General features: G+C 43.2%; 1 protein-coding gene across 3 annotated transcripts in view; it reads right to left on the bottom strand.

Moving 5' to 3' along the window:
• CUL5 (cullin 5) overlaps positions 1-27,686 on the bottom strand; it is a 2,346,971-nt gene that overhangs the window by 1,866,043 nt on the left and 453,242 nt on the right. For all 3 annotated transcript variants that reach the window (XM_044072614.1, XM_044072615.1, XM_044072616.1), the window contains exon 3: positions 16,330-16,429. In XM_044072614.1, the coding sequence (XP_043928549.1) occupies positions 16,330-16,429 (100 nt within the window). The remainder of the gene's footprint in view (positions 1-16,329; positions 16,430-27,686) is intronic.

The raw sequence follows: 27,686 nt of genomic DNA, 5'->3' as shown, positions 1-27,686 counted from the left end.
AGCCCTGGTTGAATTGGGTCTGATACCCTGTGGGATAGGTTTTTCCATGGTGCTTATAGCAGAAATGAATGCAGTGGCCTATCCATTTTGAAATGGTTTGCTTTGAAATAGCTTTCTCCTCTGTCCCTGCAGCAAATGCAACCAGCAGCTGTTCAGATTTCCTTTGAGGTTTAGTCCTGTCCAAGTAGAATCTAAGTTGTCTGTGCGCATCTAAGGAGTGCAGTATCTGTTCCCCTTTGTTCTGTGGGTTAGGAAAAAACATAGGCAAATGAATGGACTGATTAAGAGCCACACTGGATACCACCTTGGGCATGAAGGAGGGATTGATTCTGAGGGACACCCCTGTCCACATGAAAGATGATGAAAGACTCCATTGCCATAAGGGCCTGTAATCCAGATAACCCTTCTTGCAGAAGTGATTGCTAAAAGGAAAGCTGTTTTCCAGGAAAGGAATTTTAAATCTGCAGTAGCAGCTGGCTGAGTTTCTCCAAGACAAAGTTAAGGTCCCAGGCTAGAGTTGGAGCTCTCCTGGGTGGACTTAAATTTTTGGCCCCTCTGAGGAACTGCTTGAACAGTGGGGTGAGAGAAGAGGGGAGGCTCTATGTTATAATTCGCTGAAATGGCTGAGGCATGAATTTTGATGGAGGAAAATGACAAGCCCTTCTGAAGCATCTCAGTCAAGTACTGTAGAATCTGAGGTAAATTGGGCACTGCTGCGCTCATCCCTTGGGACTGATTCCAGGCACGAAATCTTTTCCATTTTGCAGCATACGATTTTCTAGTACTAGGCCTCCTTGCCTCTAACATGATATCCATCACTGATTTACTGAGGGATGGTAAAGGAGAGATTAGGTAATTTGCCAGGCTGCTAGGTTCAGGGTTTGCAGCTGAGGGTGCAGAATCTGGTTCTCCTGCTGAGACAACAGGGAAGGAGTCCGAGGCAGGTGCCACGGGGCCATGCATGACACACGGCACAAGAAGGGGTACCCAGTGTTGGCGTGGACAGTCTGGTGCAATTAAAATTGTCCTTGGCTTGTCCTGTTTGATCTTTAGTAGTACCCTGGAGAGCAGTGGCAGAGGAGGGAAAGGCATAAACTGATAGGTTATTCCAGCTGAAGGATAGAGCATCCACTTTCCAAGCTAGCTTGTGGGAAATCCTTGTGCAAAATTTGTCCAACTGATGGTTCTGGGGGGAGGCAAACAGGTCTATATCTGGGCTCCCCACATTTGCTTGTCAACATGTTGAAAATCCTTGGTTCCAGTTTCCACTCGTGTGGGTCCATGAGGTTTCTGCTTAGTCCATTTGCCAGTGTATTTAGTTTTCCTGGCAGGAAATGAGCTTGTAGATTCACTTGGTAGCTCAAGGATGTGTTCTACAATGCTATGGCTCGTCTGCAGAGAGGATAAGAATGTGTACCCCCCCTACTTGTTTATGTACCACATGACAGTGGTGTTGTCCGTCTTTACCATTAGTTGTACTGGAAGAATGTGGTCCTTGAAGGCTGTCAGAGCATTCTGTACAGCTAACGTTTCCTTTTGATTTATGTGCAGATGCATTTGACTTGGGTTCCATTTGCCCTTAATGCACTTCCCTACCAGGTAAGCCCTCCATGCATAGTCTGACGAGTCTGTTGTTAAGGTTTGGGAGGCAGGGGATAGTGTGAATGGTAGTCCCCTGTTCTGGTGGCAGGCCTCTGCCCACCAAAGGATCTCTAGGTGCAGGCAAGGCTTGATAGGAATCACTGCTTCTAGATCCTGTGAATGTTGACACCATAGGCTTTTGAGATACCACTGTAGTTTCCTCATATGCAGCCTTGCATATGGAATTAGAAGAATGCAGGAGGCCATGAACCCCAAGGCTTGCAGTATTTGTCTTGCAGATAACTGGGTTTATGTGGTCACTTGTTTGAAATAGGTTGTCAAATGAATCTGTTTCTCTGGCGTGAGGAAAGCCATCTGGGAAGTTGTATTCAAGCTTGCCCCAGGAATATAACTTGTTGACAGGGTACCAGGTGTGATTTCTTTTTGTTTATGGTGTACCCAAGACAAGTCAGCACCCTTTGAACAAAGGCCAAATGATTCAAAAGTATGTCCTGGCTTTCTGCCTGAATTAGACAATTGTCCAGGTATGGGTATATTTTAATATTTCATTGCCTGCAAAATGCAATGACTGGAGCTAGGCACTTTGTGAATACCCTGGGTGCAGTAGATAAGCCAAAGGGCAGTGCAGAGAACTGACAGTGCATGTAGCCTGCTTTGAAGCGTAGGTATCTTCTGATAGGGATGTGCAGGTATGCTTCTTTTAAGTCTAGTGTTGCCAACCATGCATCTTTGCCTAGCATAGGAAGCAGCTGGTGAACAGTCAGCATTTTGAATTTTGGCATCACTAGAAAGGTGTTTAGAGCAGGAAGGTCCAGGATAGGACGCCATGTATTGCCTTTTCTGGGTACCAGGAAAAGTCTCTAATAGAAACCTTGTCCCTTTTCCTCTTCTGGTACCAAATGAATAGCCCCCATGCTTAAGAGAGAGAGTACTTGATTTTGGGCCTCTGCCCACTGATTTGAGGGTAGATTTGGCCACCCGCTTTGTGTTGATAACGCGTGGAAGTGAAATCTGTATCCTTGGGACACTATATTTAAAACCCATTTGTCCTGGGTAATGAGTTCCCAGTTTTTGGCCTGCAGACCAATCATTCCGCCTAAAGGAGCATTCAGTTGGGAAGTGCTTGGAAGTTTTAAAAGCAAGTCATTGAGATAGTTTTCCATAGGGGGGAGTCTTACTACTCCCAGATTTAAGTGCAGAAATCCCCCACTGCTTAGTCTAGTGTGTCCCCTGGGACTGAAATCTGGAGTTTCTGCTGTGTCTGGGTTTGGCTTGAGAAGACCTGGAAGGGGCTGGAAAGGACCAATTCTTAGCGGGCCAATGCCTACTAAATCTAGGAGGCTGAACTTCCAACAGTTTGCATAGATTTAGCTTTATCTTCCATCTTTTTAAGAACTTCCTCAGCTTTGTTGCCAAACAGGCAGTCCTGATTTAAGGGAGCATCCAAGAGTTTAGCTTTAACATGATCAGGCAAAGATTGCTCCTTAAGCCAAGCATGCCTTCTGAGCACAGACCAGCAGCCCAGCAAGAGGCCTCTAATGAATCAAATCCACATTTACCAACCTGTTCAGAAGAATGCATTAAATCCTACAATTCCTTATTTTCAGCACAGTCAGGAATCCACATCATTTTCTGTTTAAGCAACCCAATAACATGTTGATACTTTAACATATGAAACTGTCAGTTCAAAGCCCTAATGGCCAAGGTTGCAGAAGTGTAAACCTTCTTACTCCATCTATCCAGCACCCTGGAGTCTCTATCAAAAGGGGTAGGACTTTTAGCAGTAGAAGCCTTAATGGCCTTGGGTCCCTGTGAAACAGTCTCTGCATCCGTAATAGGATTTTTAAAGAGAAACTTGTGTGAATCAGGAACCCTGTAATATCTGTGAGGTTTTCTGGGAGCAGGAGGCAAAGAGTCAGGGGCCAAACTAGATTCCGAAAAGGCATCATCAACAATGTCTAGTACAGGAGGTATAGCTAAAGGCCTATGCTGAGGTAGGAGTAAGAAATCCCCAAGCCTCTTTTCTGAATCAGAAAAATCCTGGCTTTCCCAGTGGAAATGCTCCCTTAGTAAGGTTTCACCAAAAGAAAAATCCTCTGGATGGGAAGCAGAGGGAATAGAGTCCTCTGCATCAGAATCCTCATAAGTAGATAAGGGCAAATCCAAATCATCAGAAAAATCAGAATCCTGGTCAGAAGATTCATAAACAACTTCAGTCCTAGGTCTCTTAGAAGGGGGAGGTTGGCTTCTCCTGATTAAAGTTATAAGCTCTTCAGCCATTCTTATCATTTGTTTTTTAGGCATAGAGGCCTGAGCATGCGGCCTGGGCGTTGGTTTCTTCGGCATGGTTTGAGATTTAGGCCTAAATGAAGGAGGAGGCATCGGTTTAATATGCAAGTCCATAGGCCTGAATACACCCTCAGAAGCTGGTGTCTGCACAGCGGCTCCGGACCCATCCAAGGTACAGACATCCGTAGGTTCCACAGTTGAAGCATCTCGCGGCATACTGGACTCTGAATGGGTCTCAGTAGAGGCCTGCGAATCAGAAGTAGCGGGCATCAGGGGCTGCAAAAGCACCTCACTGAGTACTGGCAAACTGGTAACTGGCTTAGGAGAAGCACTGTTGGTAGCTCTGGACCTAGGCGGTCTGTCTCTGTCTTTATCTTTGCTTTTTTTCGGAATCCCCATAGTCGGATGGCTAACCGATGACATTTCTGGATAACTAAACAGAGAACCAAAATATTTACAGGCGAAAATATACCAATGACTGATAGTGCACTGATTAAATAAAGCACAAAACCGACAGCAAGGTACGTCATGGTCACGGCCCAGGCAAGGAGTACAGTACGAATGAAAGTCTTTGTGAGGTATTTGCTTTCCATAAGTAATGCAATTATTAACTTTTACTGACATCGGTAAGGAGCAAGAAAAAGTTTCCCCAACGGGGTACTTAGCTTTAGTTGAAGACTTCGGTTATGAAACACGAAAACAAAAATTTCAGGAGTCGGCCGACTGGCACTTGCGAACTGCTTCTGCTTTGGGCAAGAAAGACTGATGTAATGATGTCGACTACATGTTTTATACCCCTGACGACCTGACGTCATGGATGAAGGGACAGCATCTGACGCAGGACCCAAGACTTTGTTAATCAGGCCGACTGAGGGCTACTGCAAGCAGATAACCCAAATGTAATGACTGCAACAGTGAAACATGAAGAACATCACAGTATAACAGCAAAACACAGCACTGCAGGAACCAAAGATCCTTCTGCAGAAAATGTAAAAAATATCCAAACAAACAGCAGCAGACTCACCACGACAAAAATAATACAATTATTTATTAGTAACAGGATGAGCACTTTCAGAAAACAATTTCCTTCATCAGATCCTACCATTAACTGACATGCATATAACTATATATACTAAGACCCATAGTAGCTGGTTGTGGTTGGGTCACTGAACCCTTATCTATTTGAGTCAAACTGCAACTGATACCCCTGGTCGATTCGCCTTCTACAGTACTCAAATTCTACTTCTACAGTACTCCAAGACACAGCACATTTTCTTGAACAACTGCACGAGTTTGAGAATGCCTTGACTGTTTGACACCTCCAACATTTTGATAACACTGGACAATGTGAGCTTATTTACCATTATTTCTAATGACATTGGTTTGGACTTTGTCATTATAATGAGAGGTTCTCTTTTTTAGAGATGGATGTTATGACAAGTATTCGTCATTTGCTGACGATTATTCTGCATAATAAATGTTTTTTGTTTTAATGATGTGATAGAACATCAGCACAGGGGTGTTGCCATGGGAACACACCCTGCGTTAACAGCTATGTGAATCTGGTCTTGGCAGAGTGGGAGCATGGATTTGTTATAAATGCTAATAATCCATGAGCAGGTATTTTACCGTAGATTTATTGATGACATGGTCCTTTTGTGGGGAGGTAGTGAACAACAGTTATATGACTTTATAACATATCTGGAGTCTAGCACAGATTTTTTGCGTTTTACTTCACATGTAGACATGAAATGTATTGAATTTTTAGATGTGAAGTTAGAATTAGATGATGAAGGTAGGCTGACCACGTCATTATTTCACAAATCTAGCTGGAGGAATACCTTGCTTATTAGAGACAACATGCACCCTGCACATATTTTTCAAAATGTGGTCAAGAACCAAATTCTAAGAACTTCTAGATTATGCAGTAGTGAAGAAAGTTTTCTGTCACAGAAAGATAAAACTGTCCAGAATTTGATAGAGTGTGGTTATAAGGAAAAGGAGATACATGCAAGCACTGGAGATCTAGATATTTTATGCAGGAATAAGGGGAAACCATGGTTCTCTGTTGGGCATGCCAGCAATCAAAAGAGGGGGTGGGGCTTTCGGCCCCTCTTCATAGGTTCATAGGTTAGTACTAAGGTAACTGACCTTGCGAGCCATTTTTAAGCCTAGCCAATTATCCCTTGTGAGACTCAAACCCTGCACCTTGTGTTTGTAAGGCAAACACCTTAATCATTAGGCCAACCTTATGTTAGAGTCCCAAATAGATTTATTAGTGACAGTAGATATATTTGTAACATTATACGTAATAATTGGAAAATGCTTTTAGTGGATAACAGATAGGGAATACAGTTGGCTCTGTACCTCACTTTAGTTATAACAGGAACAGTAACTTGAAAGATCTATTATGTTACAGATCAACTAATACACGTAGTTTTAGATTTCCATCAGAGAAGAAAGGTACATACCCTTGTAAAAAATGAAAAGCATGTCCTTTTATAAATACTTTAAATAAATTTTCACATCCAAGTACACAAATTTTATTTTTATAAAGAATATGCTACATGCACTACTAGAAATGTGACATATATTGCTAAGTGCAATCATTGCACTTGTTTTTATGTGGGTAAAACGAACCAGATGTTTAAACAATGAATTTTACATTAATATTATATACGTAACAGTTCAGAATACAATGCTTTGTTTCAACATGTAGCACTCTGATCACAGCTTTTCCTTTATGGCTATAGATAACATCAACAATAATAATAGGGGTGGAGATTTGCAAAATGCCACTGAGGTAAGGGAAACATATTGGATAGCAGAGTTGCGTGCGCATGTTCTGCCAGGTTTAAATGCTTTTACTCCTTTAAAACCTGTGCTGAAAGCTCAGAGACTGTGATCTGATTATGTTAAACACATTTAAGAACTTTTATACAATTTTTGTCTGTTATGGTTATGTCTTTTATATTGCTGCGGTGGTGGTGCTGCGGTAGCGTTGTCGCCTCACAGTTAGCCGTTGCCCGTTCGATTCTCAGTTAGAGCATCTTCTTTATGGCGAGATGCGTGAACGGGCATTCCTTCGTTGAAGGTTGTGCGTTAGGCCCGGCAAGCCAGCACGTAAAACTCTACTGCCAATCATACCAGCACGTAAAACTCTACTGCCAATCATTAGCGGACCGGAGTTCCGCTGTGGCGACCCCTAACCGGGAAAAGCAGAAAGACACAATGGTTATGTCTTTTATAAGCTTTTATATTTTATATATATTTTAGTATGCATTTTCACATGTGTATTTTTATTTGTTTCGAGAATGGGTGATGATACATCAGGAAATGACATCTTCTGTTTTGTGATTCACCAGGAAACTGCATGGGCCATTCAGTTCTGCTGACTGGCTTATGACATTTTAAAATTAGTATTTATAGTTATATGCATGTCAGTTAATGGTAGGATCTGATGAAGGAAATTTTCTGAAAGTGCTTATCCTGTTATTAATAAATTATTTTAAACATTTATTAAGCAAATGAGAAGCATAAAAAAGCTCATTAATCAAACAAAATGTTTGAAATCAAGTTATTTGACAAAATGAGCATTAGAAAAGCACATAAAGGGTTCTCAGAATTATAAAACGAGGATGTTTAAAGTAATTGAGCATGTTTAGAGTTAAAACGAGCACAAGTATAATGGGCATGAAAGAGGTTAAATGAGCAAAACGAATATAACAGAAGGGCAAAATGGGCAGATTAAGAGATTCAATGAGGAAAACAAATGTAATAGAAAGGGCAGAAAAGGGCATATTGAGCATAAATAAAGCAAAGGCATCTGCATGTACTTTGGCAAATTACTGTATTTTGACATGAATTACTACTTTGCATTGATTGAAGCCTTGAATAGCATAACTAGAGTTGCTCAAAGTATCTCAAAGTGTGTAAACGTGTTTACAGTATGTGTTTATTACTGGCCATTTATTCCTAAGAGCTTGTTGTGTACAAAGTGCAGTCAAGTGCATCTATTTCAAAAGTTTCTTGTGCCTGGGTGTGTCTGTTCGCAGAGTGCCACCATTTCAGTGCGTCTCTTGCACTGTACAGCGTTATTTGGCAAAGTGCAGCCACTTTGGGGAAATTTCAGTGTGCTGTGTATTGTTATTCACAAAGTGCAGTTATTCAGAATTGTTTCTCACTCTGAGCTTCTTCTGCCCAATACATTTGCAAATCTCAATTACTTCAAGACAGTTTAAACTCAAAGTACAGCTATTTCAAAGTGTTTCTTGCTCTCAGCTTCTACTGCCCAGTTTATTTGCACTGTGCAGTTGTTAGAAATGTTTCTTAAAATGATGATAAATGACGTTGGCATTAAAGTAATTTCAAGATAAATGGCTCGTACAGCAAAATAATTTCAAGGCAAGTGGCTTTTACAGTAAAGTGATTTCAGAGTATTACAGTGCCCAGGAAACTTATTTCATAAGGTTAAGTTATATAAAGGCTCGTTGTGTTATTACAAGTACTGGCATAAATTTCAGGCATATGTGCATGTGTATGTACAAGAGTGTGTTTGTGCATATTTGCAAGAGTCTTCACTGAGATATGTTAATATGGCAGACAGATTTCGGAAGCCAAAACCACTTGTGTTAGATCAAAATAGTGCAGATAATTGGAGAACATTTGAGTAAGACTACAATATATTTACACAAGCAGCTTATTCTGATAACGATGCACATACCTGGGCATTCATTTTGCTAAACCTAGCAGGGTCAGAAGTCATTGAAAGGGAGCGTTCATTTATATACGCACCAGAAGTGTATGAAGGTGAAGGGGAAACTCGTGTTTTTGTGCAGGCTAAATCAAGGGAAGACCCCGACTGTTTGAAGTGCAAATTCAGAGAAATGTGTAACCCCCAGACTAATGCTATACCAGAGAGGCATCTGCTTTAAACGAGAGATCAAAAGCAAGGGAAAACTTTTGCAGCTTATATTAGTGCCTGATAAACAAAGCTAAAACATGTAGGTCTGGTGATTTAAAAGATGTATTAATAATGATGCTGTGAGAAAGATTTCTTTGTGACGGTGATTTTAAATGCTGAGAAAAGCCACTGAGATTTGCCAGATCCATGAAGTTACAGAAAGGAACACAAATATGCTTGCTAGTGATAAGAGCATGGGTTCAGTAGACATCATGCAACATGAGATTGGCAAAAGCAGTCCTAAGCACATGACAGTAGCAGCCCCTGCAGGACTTCCAAGTAAAACATGTAGTTTTCTAGCACATTCTAAGACCAGTTCAGTTAAAGGAGCACCCTCAGTGCAGAACCAAGGGTACCCAGTGCAAAACACATGTTGCTCAGTACATATAAGGGTGAATCAGCAAAACCCAAATCAAGCTTTACTGTTAACTGTTGCAACTGTGGTGCTAACTATTAATCCAGATGAGAAAAGTGCATGCCATTTGGCCAGCAATGTCACAAATGTAAGAAATGGAACCATTTTCAAAAAGATTTTGTAAATCAAGTAAACCTCACACAGGTACATATAAGGGTCACTCAAAAAAGCAAGCTGATCAAGTACACCTGCAACAGACTGTTTTCTATGTAGATGGTGTGCCAGTAAATGGTGAAAAGACTGCTGCAGTAGATTTATTGGCAAGAAATTAAGTGTTTTGTACTGTCTGGATCATTGGTAAATCCACTGAGCTTAAAATGGACACTGGTTCAAAGTGTAATGTCATGTCTGCAGATACAGAGCTGGTGAACAACTAAATATGACTAGCTGTGTGAAACATGTTGCCTACGGAGGTGAAGAAATTCAAACTGAAGGTTCATAGGTAGGTACTAGGCTATTGGCCCTAGGGCCTATATAAGCCTAGCCAAAAGTACCCTGGCTTTCGCCACCCAAGAAAATTATTTTTCTGTGCCACTGTTGAGCAGAGCCACAGAGGTGATCCCCGGGGTGAATTTCCTATCTCCCATCCAATCAACAAGATTTTTTTTGAAGAGTGCTAATGAAGAGCTTTGTTTGATATAGATAGGTAGTTTGCTCCAGAGTATGGGAAGTCTCTGGGACAGGAATCTATCCCTCTAGCATATTCTGTTTATTGTGGTGACAAGGTTTAGGTCCCTAGAGTGTATAGCTCGTAGGGATTGGGATTTCTTTAAGTGGAGCATGTCTAAAAGCTCTGGGTTTGACATAGCTTTGTGTGTTAGGCTGAGATCGCCTCTGAGTAGGTGATATGCGATGGAGTAAAGCTGCTGTTTTTTGAGACGGTCTGTGTAGGGCATCTGTTTGAGGCCGGTAATCCTCTTTGTGAGGTATTTCTGTGGCCTTTCCAGTTGTTGTAGATGTCTTGTGAGGTACATACCAAAAGGGGCATTGTACTCTATAATGGGTCTAATGAGTGACGAGTAGAGAGGAACAATGACCTCTTTTTTCCTGGAGGAGAAACTTTTTGTGATGAGGTGTGCCACGTGGAATGATTTCCTGACTACTGTGGCGATATGATTATCAAAGGAGCGACCACTGTCCACCTGTGTCCCAAGGTCTCTTATCACACTTTCGGTGTTAAGTAGACTACCGCCTATGTGGTAGTACATGGGTACAGAGTTTTACCAAAAGGGATGACAATGCACTTTTTGGCATTGAGCTTGAGGCCATGGCTTTGACACCAGGCAAATGTCTCAGCGAGGCCCTTTTGTAGGATGTCCACATCTTTTGGAGCTTTGATTATGGCTCCTAGTTTGCAGTCATCTGTGAACTTTGTTAGCCAAAGACCTTCTGTGTTGGCCTGTACTTCAGAGAAGTAGATATCAAACAGGAGAGGACCCAGGACTGAACCCTGTGGTACTCCACTTGTCACTGGTCTGAAGTTGGATTTGGAGTCTGCTACTTTCACAGTGTGGGTTCTGTCCGTGAGCCGGTTGGCAACCCATCTTGTGACATAGGGATTTATACCTAGTTTAGTGAGTTTATCTATAATTCCAGAGTGTGGAATGGTGTCGAAAGCCTTGGCGAGATCTAGATAGGCTGTGTGAACCACCTTATCCTCATCTACGGCTTTGGTGACTGCTTCAAAGAAGTCTATCAGGTTTAGGAGACATGATCTGCCTTTTACAAACCCGAACTGGGTGGGTTCCTGAGTTTAGAGATTACCAATGTCATTGTTTATTAAGTTCCATGATGATACGTAACATAGCCTTGCAGACTAGGCTCATTAGGCGGTAGTTTCCGGGGTCTGTGGTGGCTCCCCCTTTGTCAAGTGGGATAACTGTCGCTGTGCACCATTCACTGGGCACACAGCCTGAGGTGAGGCTATGATTGAACATGGTACTTAGGTGGGGTGCCAGTTCGTTCTATAGTTCATGTAGAACACAGCCTGGGATGTTGTCAGGTCCCATGGATGCTGTGTTCTTGGCTTTGGATAGTGTGTTTTTTACCTGTGCAGCCGTGATTACAGGAACTTTGCATTCTTCTGGTATAGAGATGGGCCCTTAAGGGGATGACAGGGTGTAAAGTTAGCACTGAACCTATCTGCCAGGATGTTGGCAATATCAGTTGGTTCTGTATATTTAGTGCCATTGTGCTGTAACTCAGAGCAGATCTGAGTGCTGCCACTGAAATTCTTGACATAGCTATAGAATGCTTTGTGGTTGTCTTCAGAGTCAGTGGTGATTTTGTTTTCATAACTAGCTTATTACTCTATGTGGTTCGAAGACCTGCGCAGTCATTACTGGGTCTTGGAGAAAGCTTGAAAATAAAACTGCTTTCTTTCACCAAAGAAGTTCATCAGATAAGCACATGTCCTAGTTCCAGCTTCACTAACACTACTTTTTCAGAGTATGCTGATGTTTTTGAAGACAAGTCAGGCAAACTTCCAGTTGTGTATTCCATGAAATTAAACCCAGAAATTAATCCAGTTGTCAGACCAGCAAGAAGAGTTCTGGTAGCTATACAGCACAGAGTCAAAGGTCAGTTGGACAAAATGGTGCAACAAGGTGTAATTTGTCTAGTTACAGAACCTACTGAATGGGTGCTGTCCATGGTGGCAGCTCATAAAAAAAGGCTCAGATGAAATCAGAATATGCACTGACTCAAGAGATTTGAACAAAGCATTGAAGAGACCGCATCATCCCATGCGTACAGTCAAAGATGTTGCAGCCCTAATATGAATGCCACTGTTTTTTTTGTCTTAGATGCAAAGAGTTCACTTTGGCAAGTGATGCTTAATCACAGATCTTCATTACTGACTACAATCAGTACCCCATTTGGAAGATATAGATTCTTAGGATGCCATTTGGAATGAATTCTGCAAGTGAGGTCTTTCAGCGTGCAATGGAGCAAATTATTTCAGGTTATCCCTGTGTCATAATAGTAGATGATATATTGGTCGGAGGCACTAGTGAGGCAGAGCATGACAGAAATCTTAAGAGAGTTCTAGACAGACAGAGCATGTTTAGTGAACTTAAAGCTCAATCCTCTGAAGTGCAAATTCAGGCTTCCAGAAGTTACATATGTAGGTCATTTATTTACAAGTATTGGCTTGAGACCAGACCCGTCCAAGCAAGTTGCTATTCTTGAAATGTCAGCACCAGACAATGTGCAAGCTCTACAACATTTTCTTGGTATGTTCAGTTATTTAAGCAAGTTTATACCAGACTTCAGTAAGTTGACAGCGACTTTGAGAGAGCTCACACATAAAAATGTTACTTGGTCATGGCTAGAACACCAGAAGCCATTTGAAAATCTCAAGCAGAAAATTGCTACTCCGCCAATATTAAGATACTATAATGTCAACAAACCAGCAACTCTTTCCTGCAATCCTTCAAAATTTGGTTTAGGTGCAGTTAGACTTTAAGAAGGCAGGCCAGTAGCCTACGCATCTAGAACACTTACCCTGACTGAGATGCAATATGCTCAAAGTGAGAAAGAACTTTTGGCAATAGTGTTTGCATGTTCCAAGTTTCATGATTATATCCATGCTCGAGATATCCAGATTGAAACTGATCACCCTTTGGTTACTACTTTAAAGAAGCCTATGGATTCAGCTCCAACCAGATTACAAAAGATGATGCTTACATTACAAAAGTAAACTTCAAAATAGTCTATACGAAAAGCAGACTTCTTTATCTGGCGGATACCTTACCCAGATTGCTCAGAAATGCAACGAAGCAGCTTGATGCAGAGAATTTGGACTTTGATGTCATGGAAGTGCGAATTTTTATACCACAAGTCTTGATGAGCTATGAGATCATAGAAAGACTGATCAGTTTTGCAAAAGCTCAATCACTATATCAGTGTTGGATGGCCGTCAATCTAGTGTACCACCTGAAGTGCAACCTTATTTTTCTTACAGAGATGAGTTGTTGATGGAAAACGGCATTATTTTCAATTGTCCTAAAATTGTTGTTCCTGCTTCCTTACAAAAATGAACATACCCAGATTTTGTATTGTGGTCACTGGAGTTCCGAATCTACTAAGAGAAGGGGGAGAGGACTAATATTTTGGACTTCTCTAGTGAAAGACATTAATAGAGCACTTTCAGTGTGTAATAGTACTAAAGTGCATTAGCAAAAAGAGCCTCTTCATCTAAGTGAAGTCCCTTATCTACCTTGGTCAATAGTAGCTACTGACATTTGAGTGGAATAATCAACATTACTTAGTACTGGTAGATTCTTATTCAAATTGGTTCGAAATTGATCAACTGCCTAATCCAACTTCTACTATAGTCATTACTAAGTTGAAACACTATTTCTCAGTCCATGGCAGTCCGCAGAAATTAATCTCTGACAATGGCACCCAATTCACCAGTCAAATGTATGAGAAATGTGCCAGAGAATGGGAGTTTGTACAAGTTACTAGTAGCCTAGAGTATCCACAATCAAATGGACTTGCTGAATGTGCAGTACAGAGTGCAAAGCAATTACCTGAGAAGTCAAAGCATGGTAATACTCTTTTTTTTAATTTACTCAATCTCAGAAGCATATCCCGTGACGATATACTTGACCTGACATGACTGCTCAGAGACTTCTATCTAGGCAAACCAGAACAACATTGCTTATCAGTTCTAGTTTACTGAGGCCTAAAGCTAAAAACAACAAATCAATCAAAGCCAAGTTATCTAGAAAGCATTCTTTCCAAAAGTCCAGCTGTGACAAATCGAGCAGATTTCTTCATCCGTTGAAAAAATGACAGACAGCGAGGATACAAACAGTGAAAGCTTTCGACCGGATTGATTAAGTAATGAGTATTTGTGCAGAGCAGAGATCCTATTTTGTTAAATCTGAGGGTGTGGAGTACAGGAGAAATCGCAGACATCATCTTCCGGTAGCAGAACCAATATCGCAGCACCGCAATTGTCATAAAGACCAACTCTCAGAGCAATTCAGATGATATTCCTGTTCCAGAACATGTCTTGACTCCTGATACTGTTCTGGCAAATGATCCCAGTGTTCCCAAGATTGATCAGTCAGTAGAAACAATCCCAGTTGCTATTCCAGATCCCAAATTTTATGTCAAATGATATGGTCGCATTACAAAGCCTAGTGTGAAATATATACACCTATGTCTAAGTTGCTGTGTATTTATCTAGCTTTGCATAACTGCATGATGAAAATTATTTCTGTGTAAATTGCATATTTATTAATATCAGTGACCATGTCTAACTCATTTTCTCAAAGACGGAGGATGCAGAAGATGTAGAATAACAGGAGTGTTGTGTACCTTTAAGAAGCATTTCCAAGATTTGTGTGTGCATATAAATACCAAGCATGTGTTAGCTTCAGTGCCATTTTGAAGGGGCAGCCAGAGTGTTAACATTTATGTACTTGACAGCTAGTCTGTTTATAAGTTAAAGTTACTTAACCTCATTTATGATGTGTTTGCATACAATAAAGCTGCTTTTATTTATATATATATATATATATATATATATATATATATATATATATATATATACACGGATTCAATTTAGAAGCTCAAAATACAGAAATATCAAAATTGAGCTCTTCTGAGGTTTTACTGTGGTTATGGATTCAGCTCTGTGTGTGTGTGTTTTAAGGGTTTTGGGTAGGGGCTGTGGTGCGTGTCAGTGTGTTTTGTTGCTGTGATGTGTGTGTGAGGAGAATGTAGCTTGTGTGGTGGTGTTTGTGTGTAGTGCAACCTCGGAGTGAGACTATTTAAGTGGGGGGGGGCTGCAGGGGGACTTGTCCCCCTGTTTTTATGCAGTAGAGAGCTTGTGTTTGTGTGTGGGGAGGATGGTGTGTGCAGTAGAAGCGCAAAATTCCAAATCTCTGGTGTGCGAAATTTTGAATTTCGCGGTTTTGAGTTTTCGTGGTTTCAAAAATTCGACTTTACAGCTTCGAAATACTGAATTTCGATATTTCAGTATTTCGAGGATATAAAGTGAATCCATATATACACATACACACACACGCACACCTAACTCAGTGATTACACTACAGTGGCTACTGATCAAATTCAATGAGTCTCATTGTTCCACAATCTCGCACGCAAGAAAAAACAGTAATGATCATCTGTACTGCCTTTTTTTTCCATTTGACCACCTAAAATTTCAATTATCTATGAGGCAATCATATATAAGCTATATACATGCACACACACGCCTACATGCATACTTTAAATAATGGGTGTGTGTGCACACATATATATAAAATGCATCAGTATCAACCGCATAATACAAGTACAATAAATGAAAAATAAATCACTTAGCGCATCAAAATAGCCCAAGAAGCTAAAATGGAGGTGTATCTGTGTGTGTGCACACGCATATATAAAATGCATCAGTATCAACCTCATAATACAAGTATAACAAATGAAAAATAAATCACTTAGCACATCAAAATAGCCCAAGAAGATGAAATGGAAAGCTACTAGGTTGAACACTAACACTTTCCCTTTTGTAATTTAACTGCAAAATATCCGTGGGAGACCAACTTGAATGCAAAGGAGGTAAAAAAAAGAGCAGAAGACAAGCGACATTAGTGATCAGCTGCCAAGTTTAGTTCACAGTAATAAAAATCTTTACAGCACTTAAAAGTATGGGAGAGTCTTGATGAACAAAGAAACTAACGGCAGCATACCCTGCTATATGAAGGTCATGAAGCCTTAAAGAAACAGTTAGCCAACACTGGCACACTTGGAAAGTACACGTCAGGAAACACACTGCAACTTGAAAGGGCAAGACTGCTGAAGTTAAAGTAAGGGTAGAGAAGAGTTCAAAACGGACACTACAACACTTACCTGCTTTTTATACCTGCAACTTCAGGACATTTTTAGCCTCAGTTTAACTGCCACAGCACTATTAAATTATGGAATATGTGATCTTATAGTTGCTTAAAAATTACACAAATAACAAACTGCCTCTGACTTTCAAGTAGGATGAGCACAAGAGGCACCAAATTGCAAATTAAATTACAGCACTCTCACTTACTGCCTGTGCTTGCTTTATAAAATCAAGGATGTCTTCTTTCAGTGCTTGATGGATTTTTGCAGGGCCTTTGTCATCCCACAAGCAAACAGCATGGACATCACTAGAAAAATATAAAAATATATAAAAATAAACACAATTTAACAAGCTTACTTTTTAATTTAAAAAGTCACTGTTGCCCATTTTCTCTTACTGAAGAAAATGACTTTAAAAACTTACTACCAGAATGCCAAAATGAGAAGTTATGTACCTACTATAACGTTCCATGTTAGTTGTCTTCTTCTCGCCTTCTTTATTGCTGGATGGGTTTGGAGCCGACCCTCGGCACCAACTCGGCGTAAACTAAAGCTCGAGAGCTATTTTTACCGGCTCGAGGCTACCCTATATCCCACAATGCTAGGCGCCAACTACCCAGATCTCGTTTGATAGCTGAAACCATAGCAGTTCTGATCTCCAAAATAAGGAAAAGAGGAAACCTCACTCGTAAGTCACCTAGACCTATAGCTACCAGTAAGGATAGCCAAGGGGGCTAATACTGAGGCAGAAAGAAGATCCCCAAGGATCCTTAGGTCTGTCCAGGCTAGGGGGGTGGGGGGTGGGACGCAAGAAAGAAGGCGAGAAGAAGACAACTAACATGGATGTTATGGTAAGTACATAACTTCTCAATGTTAAGTTGTCAATTTCGTCTTCATTCTTGCTGGATGGGACCGCGTCCCTAGCACCTTCACCCTGGGTGGCTCATCGGAACAGACTCTTGAGAACGGTGGAACCAAAATTAGCCCGGCTTCGGGAGGCCATGTCTAATTTGTAATGATAGATAAAGGTATGAAAAGAGGCCCATGTGGCTGCCGCACAAATGGAATCTATCTATTGGTAATCTAGCCTAAAAAGCTATTGACGTGGCTAATGCTCTAGTTGAGTGAGCCCTGGGCCTTGACGGTAGCTTTTGGCGTCTGAGGTCATAGATGAAAGTAATCACAGAGGCCAGCCATCTAGAAAGGGTTACTTTGGAAACTGGAAGGCCTTTCTTCCCTGCCGCATAAGATAGGAAGAGCTGCTCAGATTTCCTAGCTTGCTTGGTTCTATCCAGATAGTAACGGAGCTGACGATGAACGTCCAGAAAATGCAGCTTTTGTTCCATTCTGTTGGAGTAGTTGGGGAAGAAAACTGGGAGATCGATAGTCTGGTTTAGATTCGCCTCAGAAGAAACCTTGGGTAAAAAGGACGGGTTAGTCCTGAGGGACACTCTGTCTTTATGGAAAATTAGATAAGGTGGACGAATGGCAAAGGGCATGAAGTTCTGATACTCTTCTCGCAGATGTTATGGTGACTAGAAAAAGAGTCTTCCAAGAGAGCAATTTCAAGGAGCAGGAAGCCGCAGGTTCAAAGGGGGGAAGAATCAAGGAAGTTAGAACCAAATTTAAGTCCCACTGCGGTGGGGGGTCTCTGATTGGGGGCTTAAGCAAAAAGATACCTTTAAGAAAGGTTTTACAAAGCTTATGGGACATGATACTGGAGTCCAAAAAGCCTACATGAAAGTTTGAAATAGCCGGTAACTGTACTCTGATGGTGGAGGAAGAAACAGTTCGGCTAGGAAGTCTAGGACTGATTGGATAGGGGCAGTAAAAGGATCCATATTTCTAGCTCCTGCCCAGAAGGAAAAACGCTTCCACTTGCTGGCATAAATCCTTCTGGTAGATGACTTTAGGGAAGCTATAAGTATGTTACGCACAGAATGGGAAATAAGGGGAAGCCTGGCTAGGGTTGGAATTGGAGCAACCAAGCTGTGAGGTTGAGAGATTGGAGGGAGTGGTGCAGATGTCCCGACTGATGGGTCAAGAGATCTGGCACTGGGTCCAGATGCTAGGGCTGCCCCAAGAGGTAACGATGCAGGAACGGAAACCATACCTGTCGAGGCCAGTAAGGAGCAATGAGGATCATGGTGGCTCTCAAGGTGGTAGCTTTCTGAATCAATTGAGTGATTAATGGAAAGGGAAGAAAGGCATACAAAAGTCCCCGGGGCCAATTGTTGACTACAGCGTCTCTGGGGGGGTGGCCGGGAAGAGAGTGAAGAAGTCGTGGCACTTGCTGTTTTGAGATGTTGCAAAAAGAACGTAGCAAGGTCGACCCCATTTCTGAAAAATTTCTTTCACTACTGCTTGTTTGAGAGACCACTCGTGTGGCATGAGAATGGCTCTGCTCAACCTGTCCGCTATGATGTTGGACTTCCCGGGGATGTGCGTTGCTATCAGAAACCACTGAGAGGAGATCGCCCACTGCCAAAATCTGAGTGCCTCTCGACATAAGGGATAGGACTTGGTTCCGCCCTGCTTGTTGATGTACCACACTACGAACATACTGTCCGTCTGATCTGCAACAGTCCCGATGGGAAGAGAGTCTTGAAGGGCTCGAAACGCTAAAAGTACTGCTCTTATCTCCAAGACATTTATGTGCAGGTGGCACTCGAAAGGTTGCCATGTGCCCTGGACCGTCCTGCCCTGAAAATGCCCCACCCCCACCCCCACCCCATCAGGGAGGCACCCGATGTCACCGTGGCGACCAGGGGAGAAGGAACAAATGGTCTGCCCTGAAGGACTTGAGGGGAGACCATCCACCAAGAAAGGTGTTTCTTGCAAGATAGGGTTATTAAGATGTTGTGTGACATTGGAAGCTGTTGAAAGGACCACTGGGAAAAAAGCATCCACTGAAGGATCCGCATATAAAAGCGAGCTAGGGAATGTAGAGTAATGGCTGCCGCCATGAGACCTAATACCTTCAGGACAAACCTGGCCTGGATTTTGTTGTTCTGAAGGAGGATGTGAACATGCCTGCGAGTATCTAGAACTCTTTGCTCGGTTAGTTTTGCGGAGAGCCGGACTGTGTTCAAGGTGGCGCCTATGAAGGTAATAGATTGACAAGGCAACAAGGCAGACTTTTCTAAATTTATGGAGATACCTAGCCCTTTGCAAGTATGAATGGTGTAGTCTCTGGAGAGGAGAAGCTGACACCTGGTGGTGGCAGTGAGGAGCCAGTCGTCTAGGTATGGAAACACCTGGAATTCCTTGATGCCTCAGATGAGCCGTAACCACTGCCATGCATTAGGTGAACACTCGGGAGGGCTGTAGTGAGACCAAAGGGCAGGGCTCTGAACTGATAGTGACTGGCTCCCAGCCGGAAGCGGAGAAACCTCCTGGAGCGCCTGTGCATCTTGATGTGGTAGTACGCATTCTGAACGTCTACTGAGCACATCCAATCGTCCTGACCCAGAAAGGGTAGAATGGACTGTAGTGTGACCATCCGGAACTTCGTTCTTCTTACAGACTTGTTTAGTCTGCTGAGATCCAATATTGGTCTCCAGTCCCCTGTCTTTTTTGGTACCAAAAAGAACTTGGAGTAGATTCCGGATCCTTGTTGGTCTGCTGGGACTGGCTGGATGGCTCTTTTTGTTAGCAGTTTTGATATTTCTAGTATTGCTTGTTCCCTTAGACTGGGTGGAATGTCTGGGAGGGGTCCTTTTGGCTGAGTTGGGGTGTGGATAAAAGGAATTTTGTAACCCTCAGATATAATTGACTGTACCCATTTGTCTTGGGTGAGTGAAAGCCAGGCTTCTGGGTACAGTGATAACCTTCCCCCGACTGCCTCCGAAGGCGGACAGTTGGGCAGCTTCTCAGGGATGCTGGAAGGGTTTGTCAGAAAGAGACTCTCTGCTACCCTGATTTTGGGGAGCTCCTCTGCTCCTAGGGCAGCGTCTGTTATTGTCCCCCCCCCTGCCTCTAGAGGGGAACTGACCTCTTGCGTCAGGCGCGACCTCTTGTGGCTTACGGAACCACATTTTCCCACCCTTCTGACCCTTAAGATATGGTCTAGATGGGGTGGAAAAACAGACTCCCATGGCAGAGAGAGTCTTGCCTTCTTGCTTGCATCGGGTCAAAGTATCCTTCACCTGAGGTCCAAACAAAGCTGAACCATCAAAGAGGGAGTTAGTGAAGGACGCCTTAAAGGGATCTGCAAAGTTACAAAGCCACATCCAGGCGTGACGCCGTAAGGCCACGCCTGTGCCTGCAGCCCTACTCGCCCCATCGGCCGCATAGGAAATAAGCTGCATGGAGGAGTTGACAATGGAATTCAGGGTTGCCAGCTGGGAGTTGATTTTGTCCTGAGACCCCGCAGCTGTTGGATCCTGTAGGACCTCACCCACTTCTTTGAGCATGTCTCTTTGAAGGCGGGTGAAGTGGCACAGATAATTTAGCGACCGCATGACAAAGGTCGCTGAAGAAAACATCCACTTGCCGTACCTATCCATAGTCCTAGACTCCTTTTTAGGAGGATGGACAGGTACTGAAGGATCAGCCAGTTCCTTCTTAGTGGCTGCAGCCACCACTATGGCATCAACCGGGACACCCTTGGATAAAAACTGTTTGTCCGAAGGAGCGGTTATGAATTTTGAAGGTCTCCGTGGGGTAGGTTCCATCGTATCACAGGCCGTCCACGCCTTCCGCGCCACCACTTCTATGAGGGGGTCAAAGGGCAGAGACACCCAGGAGGTGGAAGGGCGAGAGCCAAACGCCTCTAGGTAAACAGACTCGTCCTCGGAAGGATTAAGGGTAGACCAGTTCCCCTTCTGCTTAAGGATCTCAAGGATGTCTGAAAAGGAGACATCCTCAGAGAGGGACCGTGGGGACCCTTCCGACTCATCCAAGTCGGTATCCGATGTAATGGACTCAGGGGAATCCACATGCTTCCTCTTACATTTCCTCTTCTGATGGGATTCCCCTGACAGATATGGGAAAACCTTGGAATAGGAGGATATTCCCAATGGGGAAACCTGAGGCGTTGGATCTCTACGGTCAAGAATGAGAGGATGGGTAGAGACCGCAGCAGGCACTACAGAGGGAGGAGCTGAGGGAGCCGATCATGGAGCAGGCACAGGGGCCAGCATGCTCCTCATGACTTCGAAGGCACCCCTGTCAGGCAGGGTAGAAGGTTCCCACTCCGAAGAGATAAGGACCCCTCCCGGCACCGAGAGGGATGGCTCCGAAGCCGATGTCGGGGCCGAACTTACCAGCGCCGAAGCTCTGAGAGGGAGAACGGGGTCGGACAAGGATCCGATGCCACTTGCCCCCTCGGAGCCGACGAGGAAGTCCATGCACCCGGATCCCTCCAAGGATGGGACCATGGAAGAGACCGGAGCCAACGACGGAGCCGAAAGGTGAGGTATCGGCTCTGACGCGTCGACGACCACGGCTCCCACAAGCTCCGGCTCTGAACTCAGGGGAAGAGTCGGAGGAGGAATCGAAGATGGGGTGGGAATAGCCACTGTCTGTTGAGAAGGGCTATGGAGCATCTGGGCTAGTGCCTGAGACTTAAGAAGTCTACTAACCATCCTCTCGAGGTCATGGTCCGAGAGGCTGGAAGACCTAGAGGAATGGGTTTGATGGCTCCGCTCCGAGAGTAAGGGAGACCTTGGAGCCGAGTGAACAGATTCCAAGGACGGAGACCTGGACCATTTACGGCTGGCAGATGGCACTGACACAACTATCGGCGCCGACTGAGTCCTAGAAACATCGACTCTGGCTCGAGCCAATGTAGAAGACTGAGTTTGAGAAATGTCGACTCCAGCTGGAGCCGATGAAGAAGACTGTGTCTTAGAAACATCGGCTCCAGCCGGAGCCGATGTAGAAGCAGTCAGAGCACCCCCAGTCAAAGGCTCTGAACACGGAGCCGACGGCTTGGATGGCTTCGAAGGCTTCCCCGACGATGACTTGGCCGGGGAACCTTCAGGCTTTAATAAGCCCCTCAAAATTAACTTATTTCTGCGTTCCTGCAGGACTCTTGGACTGAACGCATGACAGACAGAACAAGAGTCCTGCAGGTGCAGAGGGCCCAGGCAATAAACACAAGAAGTGTGACCATCTGTCAGCGACATTTCCTGACAGCACGAGTCACACTTCTTGAAGCCTGAGACCTTGGTGTCTTTAGACATCCTAAAAAAAGGACAAAAATGCCCGCGCGCGCACACACACACACACACACACACACACACACACACACACACACACACACACACACACACACACACACACCCTTAACACAAACTAAGTCAGTCACACAACAATTTAACCTGACAATTTAAAGAAAAGGGGAATGGGCCCAAAGGCCTAACCTTTTAACCAAACAAGGGGGTTAGGAATTAAGGGATTAAGGGGGACCGGAAGGAAGTTTAGCTAAGAAGGGAAGCTAATGGGATGGTCGCTTACAAAAAACTAACTGAAAAACTGACTAAAAAAGAGAAATTTAAGAATTATAAAATCCAACCTGCAGAGCTGGTAAGAAATGCACCTCGCAGCTGTAAGCGGCAAATGAGATCTGGGTAGTTAGCGCCTAGCATTGTGGGATATAGGGTAGCCTCGAGCCGGTAAAAATAGCTCTCGAGCTTTAGTATACGCCGAGTCGGAGCTGAGGGTCGGCTCTGAACCCATCCAGCAAGAATGAAGGCGAGACTGACAACTTAACATTAAATGCTATATGCTCCTGAAACTAAATTGACTCCAGCCAGGTGGTAGTATACATGGACATTACTGAAAACAAACAGTTTCCAAATTCTAAAGTACTGCCTGCAGTGGTAGAGTATAACATCACTGTCACAGGGGATGCACTACACTTCTCTCCTATTAACTTTTAAATGTTTCAAATGTCCATATGTAGTTGAAGAAATAACACAAACTGTGGGAATCTGGTAATCATCACAGGGAGGTGGAAATGGCCTCCAGGTTTAGCTGCCTTGCAACTCCAATGAATCATAAAATCACTTCACTGCTTTAGGATAATTTTATTTATTTGTTAACAGGGGTAAAGCACTGATCTCAATGCAGCATTTTCAGACTCTGCCCAGGATACATAACCATAAGTACAATTTTTAACAAAAACATGGAGATAAATATATACATAAAATGGACATAATAGCTAGTATGTTGTTTAGTGCAAAACTCTTTCTATTACAACAAATTAAGGCTACTTCCACGGCACAAATTGGAGACCACAATCCTATTTTACTATTCATTAACTCTCAATAGCCAAGATCAACTACCTTCCCTGCTCTGCTGCCTTACATTGTACACACTTTGTAGAAGTAGAACACAATCAATAAATTTTACTGCTACAGTTACCAGAATTGCTCTACTTTTGTATACACCCGTAAGTTCTCATCTTGCCCAAATACTTCATTTTCACTAATTGTCTACATAATAGCCTTACTTACCATCATAACTCTCAGACTTTCTTCTACTCCATTTGCAATTCAGTGAGATGTACAATTTTCTATACTGTTAACTATCCAAAGCCAAATGTCCCAATACTCACAGTCTCAATTTTAGGACTTCCCACTGCTAACATGCATTAACCATATGTACTCTTTGCTATGCTGATGTAACAAAGTTTTACGATGTTTAAGTGACTTTCTCAGCTTTCATATTTATAGTGACCTTATGTACATGTTATTTTTATAAAATTGTACTGTACTCTGTGAAGCTTTTCTCCCTGGACCTCTGCTGAAAATGAGCTTTTACACAGTCAGGCATTCCCAGTAAACAAATAAAAATACAAACTATATAAACTTTGTGGCAAATTAACACAGAGCTGGGAGGAGGTGAAATGAACTGGGAAGGAGGTTGAAGGAAGAGGAGTGCCACGGGGCTGGTAGTAAGGATTGAGGAACTAGTTTGTACAAAAGGGACTGATCTGATAACATGTAGGTGGAGAAAAAAAAAGTACAGTTGTGTACCTACCATAAAATGTTCAAGTGTATTCACTGTTGCAGTCATTACACTTGGGTTATCCTGCTGGCAGGCGACCCGTAGTTGGCCTGAGTTCCAAAGTCTTGGTCCGGTGTTGGTTGCTGTCGCCTCTTCCCTGAAGTCAGAGCGCCAGGGGTATAAAAGTTACAACCAACACCATTTTCTTCAGTTTTTCTTGCCCCAGATGTCAGATGCCCCCAGATATGAAGGCTGAAAAGATAAAAATATGCCAAACAACCATGCATATATCACTAGAAACATTTTCTTCTTCTAAAAGCAAATACACCACATAGGTTGTATAGAGTTGAGAAGTACAGAATAGTCCCAGCAAAGAAGGGGATGGTGGGTGGGTAACCAGGACTGCAACAGTGAATACACTCGAACATCTACATTTATGGTAGGTACACAACTGTACTATGTTCATTGTGTTTCACTGTTGCAGTCATTACACTTGGATAGAATCCCAAAGCTTAGGTAGGGTGGCTGGGTCTAGACTGGATTTGGCGAGGCTAACAAGCCCTGCAGAACTGCAGTGGCAAAGCCTGCTCTGGGTTTGGAGTAGAGAGGTAGGTGATAGTGCTTGGTAAAAGTGTGCACTGAGCTCCAGGTTGCAGCTTCTAATATGTCTTTGGTTGGTACCCCTCTGAGGAAAGCTGCTGAAGTGGCTGCTGCTCTGGTAGAATGAGGCCTAATGCCCTTAGGCACAGATTTGCCATGTTGTGCATAACAGAAGCGGATGCAGTGTCCTATCCATTTGGAGATTGTCTGTTTTGTAATAGGTTTTCCTTGTGATCCTGCAGCATATGCTACAAACAGTTGCTCAGTTTTTCTGAAAGCTTTTGTTTTGTCCAAGTAAAAACGTAGCTGCCTGTGAATATCCAAAGAGTGCAGAAGTATTTCCCCTTTATTCTGGGGATTTGGGTAGAAAGCAGGCAAATGAATAGTTTGGTTTAAGGCCACATTGGAGACCACTTTTGGCATGAATGTTGGGTTCATCCTTAGAGAAACCCTGTCCTGGTGAAAAATGAGGAAAGGTTCCACAGCCATCAATGCCTGTAACTCTGAAACTCTTCTTGCTGAAGTTATTGCTAGGAGCAGAGCAGTTTTCCATGACAAGAATTTTAGATCAGCTGTGCTGGCTGGTTCAAAAGGAGGCAGTGTTAGTTTTTCTAAAACAAAATTGAGGTCCCAAGTAGGTACTGGTGCTCTCCTGGGGGGGTCTTATATTCTTTGCCCCTCTGAGGTACTGTCGTAGTACAGGATGTGAAAAAACAGGAGGATCCATATTGTAATGAGCTGAAATGGCAGCGGCATGGATTTTAATAAAAGAAAAAGACCTTTGTCCAACATCTCAGTCAGGTATTGTAAAATCTGAGGTATATTAGAGACCAGTGGGTCGAGCCCTTGTGCCTGGTTCCAAGCACAAAATCTCTTCCATTTTTCCGCATAAGATTTCCTAGTGCTGGGTCTCCTGGCTTCCAAAATTACATCCATAACAGCTTTAGAAAGAGGTGCAGTCTGAGTGGCTACATTATCTGCCATGCTGCCAAGTTTAAGGTTCTGAGTTGACTGTGCAGAATCGGATTGTTTTGCTGTGTCAGAAGATGAGGGATTTGAGGTAGAGGCCAAAGTGGGCCTTGGGACTTAGGATTGGGTACCAGTGCTGGCGTGGCCAGTCTGGTGCAATCACGATAATTTTTGGCCTCTCTTGTCTGACTTTTAGAAGCACCTTGGTGAGTAGAGGCATCGGAGGGAAAGCATAGACTCTCAGATTTTTCCAGTTGAAAGATAGAGCATCCACTTCCCATGCTTGAGAGTGATAAGTTCTTGTGCAAAATTTCTGTAATTGGCAATTGTGATGGGAGGCAAATAGATCTATGTCTGGGCGTCCCCATTCCCTTGTTAACATGTTGGACACTTGTGGATTTAGCTTCCATTCATGAGGATCCATGAGATTTCTGCTTAGTTCGTCTGCCAGTGTAAATTTTGTTCCTGGCAGGAATTGTGCTTGCAGATGTACCTGGTAAGTCAGTGCTGTGTTCTACAAAGTCATGGCTTGTCTGCATAGGGGGTAGGAATGTGTGCCCCCTTGCTTGTTTATGTACCACATAACTGTGGTATTGTCCGTCTTTATTAATAATTGTCCTGGATGTATTAGGTCCTTGAAGGCTGTCAGGGCATTTTGTACAGCTAGCATCTCCTTTTGATTGATGTAAAGATGCAGTTGTTCCTTGGGCCACGTGCCCTGAATACATTTTCCTGCCATATGTGCTCCTCAGGCGTAATCCGATGCATCTGTTGTTATTGTCTGCCTGGCTGTAGGTAAGGTGAAAGGCTGTCCATTGTTGTGGTGACAGGCCTGTGACCACCATCAAAACTCCTGTTGTAGGCAGGGAATCAAGGCTATGATTGTCTCTAGGCGGTGACAATGCTGAGTCCAAACACTTTTTAGATACCATTGTAGCTTCCTCATATGCAGTTTGGCATATGGAATTAGTAGAATGCAAGATGCCATGAAACCCAGGGCCTGCAGAATTTTTATTGCAGGGAGCTGGGTCTTTGTTGCCATCATTTGAAAGTACTGAGTCAGTTGCCTTTGTTTGTCTGGTGTGAAATAAGCCATCTGGGTAGCTGTATTCAAGCTTGCACCCAGGAATATTATCTCTTGAGAGGGCACGAGTTTTGATTTATTTTCGTTTACTGTGTACCCTAGGCAAATTAGTAATCTTTTTACAAACTCCAGGTGCTTTAGAAGAATGTCTTTGATCTCTGCTTGAATAAGGCAGTCGTCCAAGTAGGGATATATTTGAATTCCTCTTTGCCTGCAAAATGCAATTACTGGTGCCAAGCATTTTGTGAAGACCCTGGGTGCAGTAGATAAGCCAAAGGGCAGTGCAGAGAATGGATAATGCATTGAGCCTGCTATAAATCTGCGGTATCTTCTGCACGATTGTCTGATTGGGACGGGCAGGTATGCCTCCTTGAGATCCAAAGTAACTAGCCAAGCCTCTTTGCCCAGCATGGGCAGGAGTTGTTGAAGTGTTAACATTTTGAATTTTGGAACATCCAGGAAAGTATTTAGGATCGACAGATCCAGTATTGGTCTCCATGCTTTGTTTTTTCTTGGTACTAGGAAAAGTCGTGAGTAAAATCCTTGGCTCTGTTCTTCCTGTGGAACATTTTGAATAGCTCTCATATCCGTAAGAGCTGCAATCTGTTTTTGTGCCTCTGCCCATTGGTTTTGAGGCAGGTTTGGCATACCTTTTGGTTTTGGAAGTGTGTGGAAGTGGAACCTGTACCCTTGAGAAACTATATTCAACACCCATTGGTCTTGGGTAATCATGTGCCAATTTTTTGAGAAAAGTGCTAGCTTTCCCCCTAGGGGTGCTGTCAACTGGTAAGTGCTTGGCATTTGCAGAGGGAAGTCATTGTGACTATTTTCTATAAGGTTGTAATTTGTCTTCTCCCCCTTTGGGGGCTGAAGAACCCCATTGTTTAGGTCTGTAGGAGCCTTGGGGCTGAGATCTGCCTCTTGGGTGTCTGTATCTGCCTCTTTGTGGCCTGTCT

Source organism: Protopterus annectens, chromosome 5.part0 (genome assembly GCF_019279795.1).
Source record: "Protopterus annectens isolate FY-2018-M chromosome 5.part0, PAN1.0, whole genome shotgun sequence".
Taxonomy (NCBI): Eukaryota; Metazoa; Chordata; order Ceratodontiformes; family Protopteridae; genus Protopterus; species Protopterus annectens.
The sequence above is the reverse complement of the archived record's forward strand: the minus strand, read 5'-3'. Positions and strand labels throughout refer to the sequence as shown.